We start from the raw sequence: 21,664 nt of genomic DNA, 5'->3' as shown, positions 1-21,664 counted from the left end.
CAACGGAAGGTGAAAATGGAAGAATGTTAGAAGGAAAGGGAGTTTGGGAGAAAATGAACATAAGAAGCGGGAGAGAAAAGGAATTAGAGAGGAAAATGCGCCCGAAACAACGCGTGGAGCCGGCAGAGGTGCAAGATGAGTCAGTGACAGGGCTCGAAGGGAGGGGGCGCAATGGATGAGCGGGGTGGGTCCCAGAGAGGAGAGGAGACGCTCCTTACTCAGCCTCCTCCTCCTTATCTGGGGCAGGCACATCGCTGCGGGCCCGCGATAAGAGCTGCGCGGGCTGTGCCACAGGGAGCGGCACTCACAGGGCGGCTCCGCGGCGGGCATGGACAACTCCAGCCAAGCCCTCAACGGGACGGGGCCCGCCCCCTCCTCCACGGACCCCGGCCTCTGGCTCTCGTCCACAGCCAGCACTGTGCCTCTGCTGGGCGCCCTGCTGGACCCCGCTTCGGTGTTCACCCTGGCCTCCATGGGTCCCTCCGAGGAGCCCACCGGCGCCCCCCAGGGAGATGCTGCGCGCTTCTGGGACTCTCCGCTGAATGAGGGCATCAGCGTGCTGGTGGTGCTGGCGCTGAGCGTGGCCATGCTGGGGCTCGGCTGCACGGTGGAAGTGGGCCAGCTGGGCGCCCACCTGCGCCGCCCCATAGGGGTGCTGCTGGCCCTCATCGCCCAGTTCCTCATCATGCCCATGGTGGCCTTCCTGCTGGCCCTTATCTTTCAGCTGGACGAGGTAGCTGCCATCGCCGTGCTGCTCTGTGGCTGCTGCCCTGGGGGCAACCTCTCCAACATCATGTCTGTGTTGATGCACGGAGACATGAACCTCAGGTAAAGTGGGGGTCTGTTGGAATGGGGTGTCACCTGGCACCCTCTGGGACTTCAACACTATTAATAATAATAATTATAACTTGTTTTTACATATAGCGCTTCATACCGCACGTCAGCCGTTTCTAAGCCCTGCGCATAACAGATGTCACTGTCACCCATTAATGCCAGGTAATACATTAACTGCTCCATTGTGAAGATACTTCACGCCTCAGCCCTAGGTGATGCCACAAGGTCCCAGAGGAAGTGGGCACACTTTCCGCCAGTGGAATTGGGAGGGCAATGGTGTGGTCAATGCCCGAGGTGAAAGGTGTTCCTCTTGAAGGACAAGTTGTCCCTGCAGAGGTCAAGTGCTCAGGTAGAGAGTCGCAGGCAATCATTACGGGCAATTCAGTGGGAGGGTACTTCGGGCTATCTCCGTGGGTTATTCAGTAGAACTACATTGGCAATCGGAGGTCCTGAAAGGAGGACATTTCGGGAGAGAGTTAGATAAACCGGGAGCTGGATTAGAGGACGGTCTGGGTCGAACTCAGGGTGAACCTACTTGGAGCATCTTTGGGAGGGATCCTTGCAGGGGAGCAGACCGTCTCGCCAATTTGCCCTTCTGGTGCCCCTGTGAGGCGGAACAAGGACAAGGGTATTATAGTGGGCCCCTTCCCGTGGTACCACCAGGCAGAGGGAAGTGAAATTTGCATATGCAAAAGCCAGTCATTGCATCATCAGCAAATAGCTTCCGTTGGATGAATGCACCCGGTTCCAAGACACTTGTGGACTGTGCAAACCTCGAAGCAGGGTATAGTGAAAGCACGCGCAGACGAACAGACATGATAGTAGGGGCTGGGGCGAGTCTTTCGGGAGTCCTGTAATAGAGGAGGGATAGAGGAGGGAGTGGCTGATCGCGCCCCATTGGCCGAAGGGCGCCTCCGCCGTCTTGTGCACGGACCAGCGGTTTATCAAGTTGTTTGTCAGTGACTGTCTGTTTACCTGCGCTTCACAGAACCGGAAGCTGCTTTTAGTGCGTAAACCCCACTGTGATGCCTAAAAGACGCATACCGAGTCGAATTTTACACAGTGATTAATTGTAACCCCAAGGCTCGAAACTCCTGGTTGAAAGGACTCTCGCTGAAATATAGGATGCTGTATTTTTTACTTGCTTTTTGTAAACATTAAATTGGTGGCAGAACGGCAACATACTCGTTTGAAAGCCCTTTAATTCTTTAGAAAGAGATACCACAGACACACCGAACTGGAGCAAAAAAAACTAAAAAAGGCAAATCCATCTTCGCTAATTTTTTTTCAGTAGAAGACGACGCAAATAATTATTCACATCAGGTAAACTTGATGCAGTGAATTCACACGCGTATTCGTACATGAATGACAAGAAGAGGCAACACTGCATTTCAGCCATTTCCATGTTGCACATGGGCAGCGGTTTAAGTGGGATGAACATTTTGGGGAGGGGGGAGGTCTCTAAAAGGGGCGTGGCCGAATAAACGTAACTAGGAATTCTTTCCAACATGCGTTGCCTACGCAATTAAGGGCGTAGCTTGAAACATGAACGAAAATAATTTGCTTCATACACACGCCAACCGGCCAGTATATGTATACCTTTTTGTGAGTTATCTGCCATTGCAGACATATCACACAACAACCATGCGCCAAAAATAAGACAGACCTATTGTTCTGTTATGCAGATTTGTAGAGGGCACTGTCACCCAAAAGGGTATCCAGTTGGCAGTACTAGCAATGGCAGATAATGAAGTGACAAAATTTTTCGTGAATAATTAGAATTGAAATTGTGTAAATGCTGAAATATGAGAAGGATACTGAAGCATTGCTAATGTCTGTTGGAAGGGGTAGTGGCAGTCCTTAATTTAGCTAGTTGTGTCTGGGGCTTTGGCATCATCGCTTAGGGCCTCATTTAGATGTCGGTTGGAAAGCATTCCGACCGACTCCTAGTTGCAACTGGTTCCATCTGACTCAGGTTCGACGATTCCGACCAACCGATTATGATGTTTCCGAATGTCGTTCGGTCAGACTCCCATTGACTTCAATGGGAGCCTGTATTCCAACTGACAACACAGGCTCCCATTGAAAAAAGGGGTGGTTCTGAAAAACCTTGCACTCTATCACAGGCATCTAATGGTGCCTGCCACACTGTGTATGGTTGTAAAGAGGGGTCCCATGGGTATCCCAAGGGCCCCAACCAGAAGCCTCCGGGTGAAAGGGGGCCGGCTATGGGCCCCCAAAGTCAGTGTCCAACAGCCGTTTCGTGTCGGACAGACCGATCCGGAAAGGCTGTCCGAATCCGACATCGCAATTTGTCGGTCCAAAACGCAGTCCATAGACCTGTACGATTCGGCTCCGACCAACTCAGAGTCTCCGAATGCGGGCCTCAACGAGTGGAAAAGACCGAGCGGTTACCTTCTATCATAATCGGTCAGTCAGAAATGTTTCCGAGTCGGTTGGAAACATAGGTTCTGACACGGGTTAGGAAAATCCGAATGCTGTTTGGAGCCTTTCCGACCGACATGGTAATGAGGCCCTTAATTGTCTTCACTGGCACATATGACAGTCTGCCACATGGTGGCACTGTTTTTCAAATTTAGAGACGAGCAGAATAGTAGTTTATTAATTCAATAAAAATGACTAATACTGCCATAAAAGCCATGCTTATAGCTTTTGGGGCCTGGAATAGTCAGAATTGTCACACTTGTAGGAGTTTGTTTTGTTTCAATGTGTGATGTTTATTAGTTAAGTGGTTACTGTAATTGGTAGCAGTGACACCGGCCATGGGCAGTGTAAGCGGAAATGGCCACCTGACAAGGGCAGTAGCACTAATGTTTTTTACAAATTAACCACTGGGTAGTGGCCTTCTCCCCCATCACAGCACTTTCCTCTGCAGACTCTCACTCTGTTAGCTACTTTTGCTCTTTTTCTCAACACATCTTACTGAAATCCTCCATCTGCTATCTCACACGTCATCTTCTTCTTCATGGATGACTTTTTACTCAGTCCTTCTGCATGTACTTTCTTGCATCACCTCACCTTCACCATGCTCTTTCTCTCACATACATACACTGTCTCTCTCCTCACTTGTAAACACTGAGTTTAGTTTTCTTAGGTGCTGTTAGGATTTCAACAGCTATCTATACCTTCTTCATACACTTTCACATGAAATGGGAATTACCATTGGCACATATGTGACTATTGTTCTGTGCGCTCTGCATACAGGCCAATAACTGGATGAGGATGTAGTCTTAGTACCTTTATGACCCATTGACAGGCACTGTGAGAAAACTCACACTGCCTTTAGCCTCAACCCTACTGCTCTCAATTGTGACCTCATGAACACCCATCCACAACCTGAACTCACCCAACACCTAGATGTGACTTAGTACAAAGTGTGCACTTAATAAGAGCCATATGTTGCACATAAAAACCTACAGACATACAACATCTGGATAAAGCAAATAATCTCAGGGAATGCAAGATTAAGTAAAACGTGGAATCTAAAAAGGAGGCTGCATCAATTACATGGATTACCTTGAGGGATTTTGCAGGCATTATTGATATATCACTCAGTGTTTTTGTCTGTGATGTTAGGAGCATGAATATAGGGTTCAGCAGGGACCAGATTCAAAGTCAGGTTTTAGTCTGGCAGGACCCACCACATTTATAGCCTTGCTCATGGGATCTCTTAGAGGAAACATCATTTTGTTACATTTTTTCCTCAGCGAGTAGCAAAAAATGCATATCTTGTCTTTCCTTTTCGATTACGGCCTATAAACAGACACATATGTAATTACTAAAATCTCTAACACTCTTTTAAGATAATTTGTAAGCAATTCATGCATTTCACATGCTCTAATTTATAAGCAATTCATGCACTGCACATGCTCACACAATACATTTATAATTTTTTTGTCCCTGTTCAGAAACGTCTGCGATAGGGACTGGAGGCAAATCCATTCGCCCTATTCTCTATTGGACAAGTAGCAAAATGGTGCAAATGGATTTGTCCATTTTTACTATTGTGTTATTTAAAGGATATTAATGTTTTTGTGATTTGAGACAGTGTAAAGCTTAAATGCATTCCATAATGGCCGGGTAATATGTTGGGGGAAGGGGGTGCAAGTTCTCCTGGTATTAAATATATGATGGGTGGCATTATTTATTCTAAACATAGATGAAAAGCCTTACGTTGCCTAGATACCTGATTTTCCGCGCCGGTGGGTCTGAGAGTACCCTGCCAATAACCTGCACACACCCTGCCTGCTATGAGGTTGCTCCGGGGCACAGGCAGGGCTTCTGCCAGTGTGGCCTCATTCAGCTGCTGCTGAAAGCAATGTCCCAGTACTGTGGTAGTTCCTGCAGCAAACACCCAATGTTCAGCTGGAACTTTTCAATATGTCCTGGTAAAAATAACCCCATAAACACCCCATGCAGAGGACCAGGCCTACTAGCTCTACATGTGGGCAGGGGCATAACTTGGTCAGTAATATTGGGAGGGGTGTAAACTTCAGATTTCCCAACAACTTGCACCCGCATCACACTGCACCTGTGTGTGCTCCACTGGCTTCCCACACAGAAACACTGCCAGTTCAAAATCCTCACCCACACCTACAAAACACTGCACCAGAAAGACCCGCCTACCTCAATCACTATCTGAAGTTCCACAAACTTCCCCGAAACCTCCGTTCTACATTCCTAGCCATTGCCTGGACCTCAAGGATTCACCGGAACAAAGCAGGTGGACGCCCCTTATCCTACCCTGCAGCGAAGACATGGAATGCCATCCCACTGGGTATCAGGACAACCCCATCGCCTACAACCTTCCACGAGAAACTGAAGGTCTGGTTGTTCGAGTGACTCCCTGTACCGCCACACCTACTTAGCGCCTGAAAACCCTCACGGGTGAAGATTGCGCTCTACAAATTAGAATTCATTCATTCATTCATTCAACCACCCTGGTATGGCTTGTTAAAATACATTATAAAAAGCAGGATACAAGGAAGCATAAGAGTCAGGGAAGAGAGCGATGAGTGAGGATATCTAGGGGTACTTAAAACAGAATAGTTTTTCAAAAAATCAAGTTTTATGGCAGAGGTGAGAGAGAGTGTGGGCATGTAAAAATTCAGGTTGGAATCTGGCAGACACCTCACCAAAACCTGACTGAAAGCACCTGTGCCCAACTATTTACTATAGAATACATTTTTTAGTGGGATGTAACATCCAAAATACCCCACCTGAAGCTACGCCCCTGCTCATGGGTCTAATGGTACAATATCTCTCAGTGGTGCAGCTGGTCCTTGGTGTGGCCAGCCTATCACAGACTTTTGTAGGGACGGGCAATGTGTTTTTTGGGAACCACACAATTAATTTTGGGCAGCATACAGAGCAGGTTCTTTAATTGTTTTACATTATTATTTTACTCTTCACCTTTTGTCTTTCTGACAATACCTCACAAGCACCCCTTTCTGACCCCTTTCCTTCTCCCCATCATCTGCTTCTCTCCACAGCATCTCTGTATATTTCCTGCACATCTTACACTACCTTGCATTGAGCACTCTTTCTCCCTCTCTGCGTCTTTCTTTCTCTTACGTTTACTTCTACCTCTTTCCCTGTGCTTTTTCACAAATGCACTGGAATCTACCAAGCACCTCTACTTTGACACCCAAATTACTCTCCCCTAACATAATATTAGAGAAGTCATAGTTTAAGCTTATTCAGACTGCCAAACAAAATGTTATTTTGCCTTTTGGGTGGCTCCTCTCCTGTAATGGCAATTTCAGACCACTTAATTTATTTATTTTATTTTTATTTGAAAGATTTTATAAAGCCCGAACATAACCCGCCAGGGTATCAGAGCGCTGTACACAAAGCATGCACGATGAACAAGAAAATGTAGCACATTCAATATGTAGGTAGTCAGGTAAGTAGTAACGCACTTGTCACAATCTGTCAAGCTCTTGTCCTGTGCTGTGCACCATAAGGCTGCTGCCTACAATAGACTGAATGCGTCATCAACACTGCCTCTCTGTGCCCCAGTGACACACAGCTGTCAATTGGGGCCACGCAGTCACTGCACCCCAATTCCAACATGTAGCGCTACTTCTGTACAGCCCTCGGACCTAAAAACAACTCTATTTATGCCCCTCAGTTCTCACCTACATCATTCCTGCCATTATCTTCTGAACTTTCACCAGAAAATACAGCAAATCCGGACCTGGAGTAAACCAGATATTTTAGTACTTGGATCCACACACACTGCGTCGGCTCTAGTCCTGATGTACATCATCTCTTGATATTCCATCTTTAAGACCTACACACACACCTGCTAGTGTAAATAAGTCCTCATAGTTACCACATTTACAATTCCACCCTAGGAATCCATGCTACTAATACCACCTTTACACTGACCTGAAGTCTCCCCATACTGTGGAGTGGGACTTTAATAGCCGGTATAGCCCAGCTACAAGGGCTATAAAGCTATTAGAACATTCTGCCACTAGAGGGCAGAATGTTCTAAAAAATAAAAGAAAGGCTTCAGGGAGCGTGAGGGGATTGAAATCCCCTCAGGCTCCCTGAAGCCTTTGTTCACAGCCACAGCTGTGAACAAAGATACATTGGAATGTTGGAGCTCCGGGCTTATACCAGCCATTATAAGCCCGGAGCACTCCGTTGTTTTCAATGGAGCTCCCAACATTCCAATGTTCTAAAAAATATATATGTATTATGTCTGCTTCTGCTATGGGATTCTTCTCTTCTTTTTACTCAATTGAATATGCCTCTCTGTCTTACTGCTCAAGGTTTCCTGTTGGCCAGTATATAAGGAGCCACTGAACTGCGATTCAATGTATTGCAACACAGTCAAAGTCTGATTTTTTTAAAAATCAGAGTTATCACTTTTTAAGTCTGTTTATTATATCCTTATTTTTGCTTCTCTGCTCGCTTTGTATTGGAGATACCCTCAGCTCTGCTTTTCTTGTGGATGTGCCTGTGAAACTTTTCTGAGTTAGCCTTTCCTTTCCACCGGATTCCTGAAATCTCTATTGTGAATGGTCCTCTGACCCCTTCATTGAACCTGAAGGTTTTTTTTATGCCTTTGAAGCTTTTTCCTTCAGTTCAGTTTCCTTTCTGCAGACACCAACACTTGCACAAGTTTAAATACTGTGGAGCAAAGTGGCTACTGGAGGGCATCACCCCTATCTTGGACAGGCCAAGGCAATGTGGTTTAACATTCTTCTCATCCAGCCATTGAATGTCTGCAGCATAAGCACAAATATTTGGTCAGACACACAATGGATCCCGATATGGATATGGCTGTTGTCTGGCGGCAACAGAACCAAGAGTTGCCTCATTTCCGAGAGGGAAACCCTGCTTTAAAACAGACTATAACCAATCGTGCAAATGACCTTCCCTCAGCTAGCTCCATTCTGCCTTGTTTTTTGGTGATCCCAACAAATTGCATGAATTTCTGGATTGCCTTAGTCATTTAGATCTGGACTGTTCTCCACTGACTGTAAATTCCGTAGCCGGAGCCATCCTGCACCTTTGGTATCTACAGATGATTCCTGCCTGAATAATTATTTAATTTTTTTGAATCATTTCAAGATGTATGAACACACAGAGTGGGGATTCTCAGATGAAGAAGCACTCTGTGACATTTCTCAGGAAAATATAGATGGTCTCACTTACGTAACTTTGTTTCATAATCCAACTGGTTAGACCACCTTATTTGAGAGAACCCTTAAGGCATTATTTCGTAGTGGTCTAAATGAAGCTTTCAGAGAAAAACTTATGAATAGGCCCAGGTAGAATTTAAGTTATGATGGCATATTTAGCATCATTTTGTACTGTGGCTACATGCAACTCTCGAGATTACGATATTACACATCATTGCGTAACTACTTGCCATTTGCAGTACAATAAATTACCATAAATGCTCTATTCACAGTAAAAAAAATTACCGCAAATACACGGAAGAACTCAAATGGCCGAGTGCAGGAGGCTGTTGTTCATGGTAATTGTTTTTGCACATTTTTTTCAGTGCAAGATGCATCCTCACATTCAAAGTGGTGTATGTATTTTATGCTAAAATACAGCTCCAGCTGCCAGTTTCGCATTTCACACAATATGCATATTGTTTTTGTAATTTTGCAGAAATTTAATCTAGTTACACAACAGCAAGTTACACGAATTTCACACACGCCTACTTATGAGGTATTCATGTCCAACACTCCGCTTGGAGTAAATCGAAATGGCTATGTTGATTCAACACATACTCTGTAAGAAGAAGATGGCACAGTGAAAGACTAAGGGAATCTGAGCCAACTATCAATCTTGTACTTTCACTTTAAAACACATTGAACACTCAACAAGTTTAGCACAGTCATCCTATTTGGAGGAAACAATACAAACGGGCATAGCTTGTTGCCCACTTTCTGAAGGTAAAAAGGAGCGGAGTAGAAAGGCTGGGTTATGTATGAATTGTCCTTGTTCCTCATCATTTTGTGAGAGATTTCCCAGAGGGATCAGTTTGAGATCAGGAAAATGGCAGAATCTGTCTATTGTGAGGGAGAAGAGGACTGGTATTGCCAAGCTCCCTAGCCTGGTCATTCTCCTGCCCCAGAAAAGCAATATTCAAACACCAAAAATGTCTGTAATAACCCCATCCTTTAGTCAGGAGTCTTTTGGATGCATCTGGATGAAACTTGGGGTCACCGTTCTTACATTAACTGGAGTCTCCACACTATCTCCATATCGTTGCACTTCTTTTGAGGCAATTGTTATGCCACTGAAAGGTATTGTTCTCCAGTTGAAGCCTCTGGTACGGGTATGCCCAGACGTGGGTCCCATACTCTCCATGCCACTGGAATAAAGTTATCCTGGCTGAAGAGTGGTGAAACCCCGAAACCGGTCCTAGGATGCTTGTTTCCAGTCCAGTGAGGACCTGGCTTGGCAGTTAGGGTTGGACTGTTCCCATGAGGCACAGGGTCAAGACTGATTTGCAGGGGCGTGGCCAGCAGCCAACGAAGATGGCAGCAGCCTAGGACAGCTCCGTGAACACAGCTCCTTCCCACGTCGATCCTGTAAAGAATCCTGAACACTCGCAAAAGCCCAAGAAGACCGGAGCATTGACCCGCAGCGAGCGTGACCTCGGCGGCAGCATTTGGTGGAGAACGGAGCGAGACGCGACGTTGGAGGCCTGCGGTGACAGGTGAAGCTGGGGCCTCGAGTACGCGGAACGCCGGAGATAGAGAGAGCGCGCTTCCCTCGCGTGCCCAGGCCCAGACGACGGCCGCCTTCAGCAGATACCCGGATCAAAGAAGGTGGAGAGCGGGTGCTGAGACACCAGTTCAGGGTGGGATTGCACCGCCCGCCCCGGACTCACAGGCAGACTGTCGGCAGAACGGCCCCGGGAGGGAGCGGGGCCGGAGGCTGAGGTGCAGCGTCGCAATAAAGAGACTCCTCGGCGTCGCGGGGGCAGGAGCCGGGCCCCGCACCACGCTGGACTGCGGACTGCCGAGGCGAAGGCTCGGTCCACGCGGGAAGGTGAGGCCGGAGTGGCTGTGGGGACGCCTTGGGCCCGGTCTCGTGCTCTGGGGGCTGGAGTAGATCGGAAACAGGCGCGGCTAATATATCGGAGCGGCGGGGCCGGGCGGAGGAACACCGTCACCCCAGCAGACGCTGCTGATGGGGTATTAACGATACTCCCGCACCTGAACAGCGGGTGGACCCCCGAATAGGTGGCCAGATTGGGGCTCCAAGAGACAAGACAGTCCCCGCAAATAAATACTTCAGGCTGTGGTGGGGGATTCGCCGCAGGGGCGGTAAAACCGACAGGCCGGACGGGGGCATTGCCTCGTAGTAGGCGGCGGCGACTGCCGGCCCTCTCTCCCGGTGTGCCCCCCCCCGATTCAGCTTGTCTACAGTGCGGCCTTTCCCTGATCGATATGGGAGGAAAGGGCCAACAGACGGCACCCCACACCAAGTTAGATAAATACACATATCAAAGAGGACAGCCAGATTCGCAGGCTCCACCGGGGGCTGATGGCCCGGATCCAGTGCCCACAAAACCAAAGGAAGTGACTCTTCAGGATGTGATGGCCGCGCTGACCCAGATGCAAACATCCATCGGGACAATGTCATCCGACATCACGCTAGTACGTGCGGACCTCTCCAAAATGAGCACAGGGCTAAAGGAGGTCGAAACGAGCACGGAAACTCTTGCTGAGGACACAGTAATGTTGAAGACAAAAATACACGCACTAGAAGTCACGCAAAAGCAACTCATGGCGAAGCTTGATGATCAGGAAGGGAGATCCAGAAGAAACAACATACGACTGGTTGGAGTGCCAGAGAGTGTTAGGGGGCCGGCACTAAACCTCTTCGTCGAAAAACTGATTACAGATCAGCTGCAGCCACGTGGGCTATCAAGCTTCTTCTCGGTGGAAAGAGCGCACCGGGTCCCTGGGGGGGCGGCCCCGACTGGGGGCGCCACCACGACCGATCCTGGCACGCATATTCAACTACCGCGACAGGTACACAATCCTGCAGGCGGCAAGAGTAGCTCCTCCAATCCGAGTGGACTGTGTCACTGTGGCGCTGTACCCGGACTATACGGCCGCAGTAACTAAACAGCGACGAGATTTCATGGATATAAAAAGGGAGCTCCGCAGCCGTGAACTTAAATACGCAATGCTATACCCGGCAATTTGAGAGTAGAGGCGGAAGGAAAGACATGGTTCTTCAACACGCCGGCAGAAGCCTCTGAATGGATGGAAGGCTGGGGATCAGCGGGGGAAACCAAGCGACCGGGAGCCAGGCCTAAATTCTGATCCCAAACAACAGTATTGTTGGGAGAAGATGGACTTGGAGCGGTGGAGGACTCACAACAGACAGAGACGGAGGGTCTGGCCTGATTCGCGTGCATCGGGGCCTTGCGTTACACTGGATTCCAGTCGACAACACAGCGGGAACATTTGCCATAATATTTGGATACTGGGCTGAAATACTTTACATTATAGACTTTTCACACCGAACTTTGAGATAACCAGGGAATGGACTGAGGACAAGGAGTGTCGTCTCCCCCTTACGCAAGCACACAGTTATGGGGATTAAGCACTCTGCTGAGTTGGGGTGGCGGGTAGTTTTAAGTCCGCGATAAATTGACAGCCGCGGTGGAGCTATCTAACAGTAAGCTCTTCTGGGATACCGTCAATAGTCCTTTTTTAAGGAACGATGACGCACCCACAATTACTTCCCAAGTCAGTAAGGAAAGTTGGGTCCTTCATTTTTCTTCTATTTTTAATTGTAGCGATATTTCCTGCAGGTCTAGCTTATCTACCGTTGTATGGCCTATCATCCCCCTTAATATTACACCATCCAAATTAGTAAATGCTTTAAAATGTAGTAAAGGTGGAAAGGCCCCTGGCTCAGACGGAGTGCCAATCGACCTTTATAAAGCTGACACAACAATATGGGGCCCTGTTTTATCTAATGTTTTCAATGCGGCCGTAGAGGAAAGATTCCGACGACCTGGGAGGAGTCTATAATAATACCAATATATAAAAAGGGCCTTAGATCTGAAGCCAAGAACTATCTCCCTATATCTCTTTTAGACTCCTCTTTAAAAACTATGAGCCGGGTCTTATTGTTTAGATTAGAAGAATGGGCGGAGGATAATGGGATTTTGGCCCAATCCCAATATGGGTTCAGGAAAGGTCGGGGGACCCTGGAACAATGCATACATTTAGATCTAATTATTGGGAAGTATACGCGCGCAAAGCAGGGATCCCTTTTTCTCTGCTTTGCTGATCTTAGTAGCGCGTTTGACCTGGTAGATCATGGTTTATTATGGTCAACCCTTTTGGATCTAGGTGCCCCTCAGGCTATAATTTTTTTCCTGGCACGACTCTACGCTAAATTATCTGCAAGAATACGTTATGGCCAAGCAGGTGAATGTACAAGCCAAATTTTGGTGAGTCTTGGCATTAGGCAAGGCTGCGTGTTGGCATCCCTCCTCTTTTCTCTTTTTATCAATGCCATAGAAGCCGATCTCAAAAGGTTAAATGTGATGCGCCGCAAATTGAGGGACAGGATGTACCTGTGCTGCTTTATGCGATGACACGGTACTCCTCTCAAGAACTCCCATTGGTTTACAAAAACTAATGAATAGGTTCTCTGATTTTATAAAAGAAAGGAAATTAAAACTCAATAATTCTAAGACTTTTATTTTACTGTGTGGACGTAAAATAAGGAATTTGAGATCTTTCCACATTGAGAACCATAAAATCTGCTTAGTGAATAAGTTCTGTTGGCATCATGTTTTCGAGTAACGGCATGTGGTATGATGAGATTTTAAATACTAAGGCCAAAATGGCCAAAAGTGCCCATGGCGTTTTTAAATTTGCAATTAAATTGGGGGATCGTCGCATATTTGATATGTTACACATTTATAGAAACAAATGTGTTTCGGTTGTGCTCTATGGAGCAGGGGTTTGGGGCTATTGCCCTCATGGAGAGCTTCAGGTTGAGGAAAATGTTTTTCTAAAAAAGTTATTATGTCTACCTTCATCCGCCCCTACCGTTTTGATTCATAATGAGGTGGAGCTGAACTACTTGACTGATCTGGTAGGGCTGAGACCCCTAATGTTATGGAGATCGATTTGGATGAAGAAAGAGACTGGGTTCAATAGAAGCATCATAAAGGATTGCCTTCGTCTCGACAAATGCCTACAAATCCCTTGGTTAAAATATGTGGTTTCTACTTTTAAGGATTTTTTTCAGGTGAATATTTTGGACAATCCGAATTATGCGTCTGATTTCCCTAAGTTAGCATTTAAACAAATTTTTTTGAGGGAAAAAGCTCAACGTCGTCAACTTAAGAATATGCAGCTAGTAACTGTGGCTTTTTACTATTCACAGGAGCACATTACAGGGTTCCAACAATACCTGTCTAAGGTTACCAGAACATTGCATCGGTTCGTATTGACCCGATTGAGGTTAGGTATTGTCCACCATTTGGTGGCTTTTCCATCTATAAAAAAATACCCCACTGTTCCTTGTCCATGTGATGGAGTCACTAAACAGAGTGTTGTACATTTTCTCCTTACATGTGATTTATATACGCATTTGCGCATTTTTTATCTGAAACCACTTTTTAAAAAATACGGGTTTCGAACTTTGAAATCTGCTTTGAGCCTGTTGTTCACTCTAAATGAGACAGATATATGTTTTTTTACTGCCACGTTTATTTTAAAATCTATTGCTGCTAGAAAAAGTATGTTTTTTTAACCTTCATGTTTGGATGGCTGATTATTTTATTTTAATACCTGCTTTGCGATTCCTTCAAATTGTTTTTTGGTTTAATTATTTAGGAGGTTTTACATTTGCTGCTTTGTGCTTTTGTGATTGTTTTTAATAATCGAATAAAGCTTATTTTGAATTGAATTGAAGTCCGCGATGCAGGGAGGCAGGGAGGGGGGTCGAGGGAGGTAAAAGGTTCATTGAGTTCATTAGCAGTTTCGTTTTAGGTTTGATTATCAAACACAATATATTGATTGATGCCATTTGCAGCACTGGTATGATAGGAATTGCACATATTGCGAAACATCGTACTGACATAGATGACAGATAAGCCACATGTAAATGTCCCCACTAGTAACGTGGGGCTCGGGACGCAGACCCCTCAGGCACCTGCCCTCCACTTAAAAGTATTGTCCTGGAATGTGAGTGGCCTAGCAGACAAAATAAAGCGTGGGCTGGTGCTGCAATATTTGAAGCGCAGGGGACCGGCAGTGGCGCTCCTCCAAGAATCCCACTTGACAGGTTCAACCTGTAGAGCCCTCGATAGGTGGGGCTTCAAAATGGTGGTCCACTCTGAATTTGCGTCAGGGTCACGGGGAGTGGGTATACTAATCAGTAAACGCTTCCCATTGATGGTTATAGACTCCCGAAAAGACAAACAGGGGCGATTTGCCGCAGTGACCTGCCAGTGGGAGGGGAAAGTTTATAACCTAGTATCAGTATATGTCTCCCCGGCGCTCCACCAGACTGCCTTCCAAGATCTTGGGGATTTCCTTTTGGCACTTCCACACGGTCAATTAATAATGGGAGGGGACTTCAAGGCAACGATGGACGCCTCTGTAGATAAAATGCCCCCCAGAGAACCCAGCTCTACTAATCCCAAATTACACAACTTCATTGAAGCACTGGGCCTAATAGATTTATGGAGAACTCTACACCCCACAGGGCGACAATATACATTCCATTCTGGGGCACACAACAGCCTCTCCAGACTAGATTACATCTTTATATCTGGGACAGGGATCACAGGAGTAGCAGAGGTCACACACCTGCCCAGGGGCATATCGGACCATTCGCCAGTACTTGTCGCCTACGCTGCCTCCACATTGCAGAAACATAGGCTGTTCCCACTTCATCCAGGGTATTTAAATAATCCGAAAATCAATAAAGCCCTCATGGCGACGACAAAGAATTTTTCCGCAGAAAATGAGCACTCAGTAACATCCCCCACGACATTGTGGGAAGCTTATAAAGCAGTCCTCAGGGGACAGGCCATATCGGCGGTGGCAAACTACAAACAATCCCAGAGGAAGGAGATGAAGGGTTTGGAGAGGCAGGTATCCATAGCAGAGGCCGACCACGTACTGCATACAGATAGAGCTGCGGAACATAAGGTGCACATGGCGAGACAAGAGTATAAGTCATATATGTGGGAGATGGCGAAAAACAGACACCTCAAGTCACAGCACACTATTTATGAACTAGGTGACAAGGCGGGTAGGCTACTGGCTTGGCTGGAACAGAAGGAGCGGGCTACCAGATGGGTGGCACAGATCCAGCTGGAAGACGGGAGTCTCACCACAGATCCTCAGCGAATCGTGGACTGGCGAAACACTACAAAAAGATATATACACAGGAGGCCTCAGCTACAATAGAGGACAATCTAGAATTTCTCAAAGACATAAAAATGCCCGTACTGGCCCCATCGGCGGTGGAGGCCCTTGAGAAAGATCTAGAGCAGGAAGAGTTAACATTCGCGATAGCAGCGCTCCACACCGGAAATGCGCTGGGACCTAACGGAATCCCGGTGGAACTATATAAAAAAGCGGCAACACAGCTTGTTCCTCGTCTACTGCATATGTACAATGACAGCCTAGAGAAGGGGATCCTCCCAAAGGATCAGAGACTGGCCACCATAGTGGCTATCCATAAACCAAACAAACCGCCACACGAATGCATGCCATACAGACCAATATCCCTGATCAACGCTGAGGCCAAGATTTTGGCTAAAGTGCTGGCAACAAGGCTTCAGGCACACTTAGCAACAGTGGTACAGTCGGGATTTATGCCGAACCGTAATACCGCTCTTAATTTGTGACATCTCCACGGGGTCATCGCGCGTAGGTCCACCAAAGATGAAGACGCCGTCATTCTGTCTCTTTTTTTTTTTTTTTTTTTGGTAAAAGATTTTATTAAGTTTTCACACCCAGGGTCTTAGAGACCAACATTACACATATGACCAGCAGACGAGGAATCCCCCCTCAAAATACACATCAGGAGAAATCCGTTCCACTGCATGCCTACCCTACATCCCCCACCCGCCGACCGTCATTCTGTCTCTTGATGCCAGGATGGCATTTGACCTGGTTGAATGGCCATTCCTGTTCGCAGTCTTTCAGCACCTGGGATTCGGGCCGAAGATCCGTGCCTGGATCAAACTATTATACACGCGACCGCTGGCCCAGGTGGTGGTGAATGGCCACATATCATCTGACTTTCCGCTGGGGAGGGGCACACGACAGGGCTGCCCCCTCTCGTCTCTTTTGTTTGCACTGGTTTTGGAACCATTGGCGGCATGGATACGTCAGGATCAGGTGATCCGCTGCCTAAAATGGGCAATGGGATGGGAAGACCGCATTTCTCTATATGCGGACAACATATTATTATACCTGGCATCCCCGGCACGCTCCATCAATAGTCTCTTAGATATCTGTAGGTCGTATGGACGGGTCTCCGGATACACCATTAATTGGGCAAAGTCACACCTTTATGTATTGCAGGGATCCACACCACAGCTTCCAAATGGATGTGTAATACAGACAGTGGAAAATGGATTTAAATACTTAGGAATATACATTACACCTGATAGATTGCAATTCATCGCGGAAAATCTCACACAGCCCCTAACATGATTCCGTAGAGACGTAAAACACTGGCGCTCCCTGCCACTAGCACTTCTGGGTAGAGCGGCCCTTTACAAAATGATGGCGCTGCCCAGGTTCCTATATGCACTGCAGAACACGCCCTTCCCAGTATCTCCAGCATACATCAAAGCAATACACGCAGAAGTAACAAGTTTATTATGGGATGGGAAAACACCACGGATAGCACTCCACAAATTAACGAGGAGCTGGTATGATGGGGGTATTGCACTCCCTAATATCAAGGTATACTACTGGGCAGCCCAGTGGATATTCAAACAGTGTCCACTACCAGCTGGGCCTGGAAAAAACTTTTGAACTATTTAGCTCACCCTCGCCTATATTCCTCTTCTCTCCCTATTCGCAACCCGGCGCTACTGCCGGGCACAGATGAGGCGATTGTGCAGCGAACGTTAAGTAAATTTAACCTCACCAAGATGGGGGATTTATACCCTGGAGGGCACATATTCTCGGCATCAGAAGAGGCGCGTTTCAGCGAGGCTACATTCATGGATAGGTTCGTTCTTCGCCGACTCTATTGCGCGGCCAGGGCGGTAATTGAGGGTTTCCCCCTTGAGCCTGCTTCCTTTGAACCCCTTACCATCATTATTGACAAAGATACGGGGGCCCATATAGTCTCGAGGCTGTACAAGGCGTGTGCGGCTTTGCTCCCTTGTGCGGATGACCGGGCGCGGGCGGAGTGGGAGACGGACTTGGGTAGGCCTATTACGGATGAACAGTGGACGGCCTGCTGTAAGGTTACTGCTACGGTGTCACTGAACAGTCGTCACAAACTCCTTCACTATAAATTCCTGCGCCGTTGGTACATGACCCCAGACAGACTCCATTCAATTGACCCTGCGCGACCTCACCTCTGTTGGAAGTGCTCGGCACCGCATGCAGACTTCGCACACTTGTCCTGGAGTTGTCCAAGGCTGCAATCATTCTGGACACAAGTTTACAAGGTCTTGGAAGACATGTTAGAGCTTACACTTGTTCCCGCTCCTGAGGTTGCGTTGCTGGGCTACACAGCAAATTTCCCTAAGAATGTTCGTAGGTTGGCCGCTATGGGTCTACTTCTGGCCAAACGTGAAATCGCCAGGCGCTGGGGGGATAGACGGGCTCCTATGGTCAAATCGTGGCTCACTGCCATGGCTTTTTGCAGCACGAATAGCGAACTCTACTCTAGTCTCCTCCCCTCGGTGGCGCGTCCTAGGGACATCTGGGGCCCTTACAAAACATACATCACGGGTCTCCCCGGTTCCCCCTCGTCACCCACACATTCCGGTATAGTCCCAACGGGAGTGGGGTAGGCGGTTCGACATGGGCGTTGGGAGAGTGGGGACGTCATGGAATGAATGGGATGGTATGATCCACGGGGCGCTGGCTGTGGGGGGGTTGATGGCACGGACATCACGTGGGTTGCAGGGTATGCGTGGAGGGATGGGGTGGCTATGGGCCCTGGGTGTGGATTGTTGATGTCAGTTTCATCTGTTTCAAGTTGGACAAGTGTTGATGGTGGATTGATAAATGGGGTTCTGATGTCGGATGCCTTCCATAAGTTGCACATCTTGTCAGGGAGCTGGCGGTGTTGTGGTGTACCTCCATACTTTGTCACTGGTGAACACACAGCTATCATTTATGTACCGTTTGATTTTGCAAATCTAAATAAAGATTTTAAAAAAAAGGTATACTACTGGGCCTCACAGCTCACAGTGGTGAACCAATGGCTACATGCCCCCGGTGACGACCCGGCATATCGTATGGACAGACATCTGCTGGTCAAGGTCAGAAGGCAGAACCTTACGGGCCCAACGGCCCATCCGATAAAAATCTGGTTTGAGGCTCAACGTGCGTTAGGATGGGAGGGAAAGATAACGCAAGTGATGCCATTATGGGACACAAAACGACTAGGCATGTTGCGTAATACTAAGGGTTTTCGCCAATGGGACCTGATAGGAATCTCACAAGTCGGGGATCTGTGGAAGAAAAAAGAAGTAGTCACATTTGCTCACCTACAGGCTACATATGGCGTGGCAGATACTGAAAAATACCGGTACCTGCAGATCAGACACGCTCTCCTGGCAGCAATCCCACCAGACACAAAGCTAGCGGAGTCGTCGCCGCTAGAAGATAGACTTCTTACAGAGCATCTCAATATAAAGCCATATCACTAACATACCGGAAAATAATAAACAACCAGCCGAATCCCCTGACCGCCCTTAAAGCCAAATGGGAAGCGGAGATAGGAGAACTAGATGACACAGACTGGCAGGACACACTCTCATCCCCTAAGACAGTAGCGATACCCTCAAAACTAAAGTTGATACAATTAAAAATCCTACACCGTACATATTACACCCGAACATTACTATATAAACTGCACCAGACAGATTCGCCACTTTGTCTTAGACAATGTGGGGAAGAGGGGACTCTCTTTCACACCCTTTGGCTATGTCCAGCAATCGTCCGTTATTGGAAGGCAGTTATGCGGACCCTCTCACAGGTTACAAAAATTACGATTCTCCCAGACCCAAAAAGATGTCTCCTTAACGTATGGGAACCGAAGGACCTAACTCGCATGACGCAAACATGGGTAACACTGGGCATGATGCTGGCGAAGAGAAATATAGCGCAGCAGTGGGGGTCCCGTCAGAGTCCCACCCTTCTTCAGTGGAGTGAAGCAATGGATAATCTAATGATTGTGGAAAAGACTGTATATATTCACAGAGGGTGCCCCAAAAAATGGTCTCTGATATGGGGAGGGTGGAATACCTACTGTGGGAATATATGAGAGCTCCCGAGGGAGGATCCAGGCTCGGAAGTAAGCGATTGAAGTGATCATTAAAAAGGAATGTACGATATTATGTAATTTAAGTATATGTGCAGGAATAGGGGCGCAAAAAGAGACTAAAGATGATAACAATGTCATCTACAGGGTATACTGTATGTCAAAGGATCATATACTTATTTATGTGTTTCTCATGATGATCAGTGCCAAAACTACTTTGATTTATATTGGAAATGTTAATAAACATAATTTAATAAAACATTTTTTAAAAAAAGACTGATTTGCATATGGCTGGGTTCAAACTGGAATGGCATAGTGAGCAAAAAAACGATGGATTTAGGCCCAGATCTCTGTACTGGGGTGAATGTATGACATTGTTCTGCATTCTGTCCATCAACTGTTGTTTTTGCATTGGTCCGGGTCCATGGCAGGCCACTGCCAAGTTTTTTTTGTTTTGAACTTTCAATATATTTTTAAACTAAGAAAGAATAATTCTAAAAGGAAGGGGTACAGACAAACAGGGGCCACAAGGGAGGTACAATAAAACAAAATAGTAAATAACAATCTGCACTTGAGGGAAAATAAGCAGTGCAACAATAGTCGAGTATATTGTATAAAACATGGATAATACAGTATGCAGTAAGTGGGAAAATGAGGAGTAGCAGGTGCGAGCAGGGATTGATAGATGTGAAGGCAGTACGAGGTGGATTTGTGTAGTAAGTAAAGCAAAAGTAGGGTTTGTACCTCATGAGATTGAGAAGTTAAGAGATGGGATGGTGGAAACCGGTGTGGGGGAAAGAGCAAGAGGAGAGGTAGTTAGGGCTTTACCTGTAAGGCAAGTAGGACTGGGAGTCTAGCATACTATATTTAGGTGGCAGTCGAAGGAAGTGGCGGATTAAATGCTTGTATAAATCTGTCCAAGGTGTACCGTATTTTGAGTAAGTTATACAGGACGTCAGTCTGATTAATACTAGTAGCATGTGCACCCCGTATGTATGAGAACCATGCCCACCATGTGTGGGAAAGAAATGCAATGGGCTGACTTCCATGTGCGCAGAATGAGTTTGGTTGCAATTATTAGTAGTAGGTCTAATATTTTCATGTCTGGCGGTGAAAGTGGGGGTTTGGAGTGGCTGATATGGGATTTTTGTAATTGTTTTACAAAAAACACATAGTTCTAACCCTTGCTTCGCTTTTGGAGTTTGACTGCGCGATTCCCACATTTTGTGATGTTCCCATTCTTTTTGGCGAATTTAATCTTTGTCAGAATCTGAAAAGGAAGCCCTTAATATTTATAGGCGAACTAGCAGAATGGGCTTATCACACATTGGACATCTCCGGCTGGAGCATCAATGTTTTTTATATTCAAGAAATTGAAGGAACTCCTGCCTTGCACAGATTATAGAGTGATGAATAAGATCATTATTAAGAACAGGTGTCCATTACCACATACCAAAGACATATTAGAAATAATTCAAGAACCATCACTAAGTTAGACCTTTGTGGGGCATATCATTTGAATCAAGGAAGGGGTAAATGTAAGATGATCTTTCATACAACCTTTGGTCACTGTGAGTACGGTGTCATGCCATTTATTCAGTGTAATGCCCCTTCCAGCCTTCAAAGGTTTATAGACCATGATCATGCAGATTAACTGAATCAATTCTTTGTGGTTTACCTAGACGATATCCTAATTAGTAGTCTCAGGAAACACATCTGGTTATTCCTGTCTCGTCCTCATTTTCACTATCTACACTGCAAGACAGAGAACTTGCAATTTGAGAAAGATAAAATTGATTACCTTGACCACTGC

The 21,664-nt window shown here is 46.6% G+C and overlaps 1 protein-coding gene across 1 annotated transcript in view; it reads left to right on the top strand.

Annotated features, from left to right (window-relative positions):
• The first annotated feature begins 276 nt into the window (after nt 1-276).
• Nucleotides 277-21,664, top strand: part of SLC10A4 (solute carrier family 10 member 4) — a 117,285-nt gene continuing 95,897 nt past the window's right edge. Inside the window, exon 1 of the mRNA XM_085642136.1 lies at nt 277-828. Within this exon, the coding sequence (XP_085498262.1) occupies nt 329-828 (500 nt within the window). The 5' untranslated portion in view covers nt 277-328. The remainder of the gene's footprint in view (nt 829-21,664) is intronic.

This window comes from Triturus cristatus, chromosome 2_2, assembly GCF_964204655.1.
Source record: "Triturus cristatus chromosome 2_2, aTriCri1.1, whole genome shotgun sequence".
In the NCBI taxonomy this organism is placed as follows: domain Eukaryota; kingdom Metazoa; phylum Chordata; class Amphibia; order Caudata; family Salamandridae; genus Triturus; species Triturus cristatus.
This window is presented reverse-complemented; position numbering and strand designations above follow the sequence as displayed.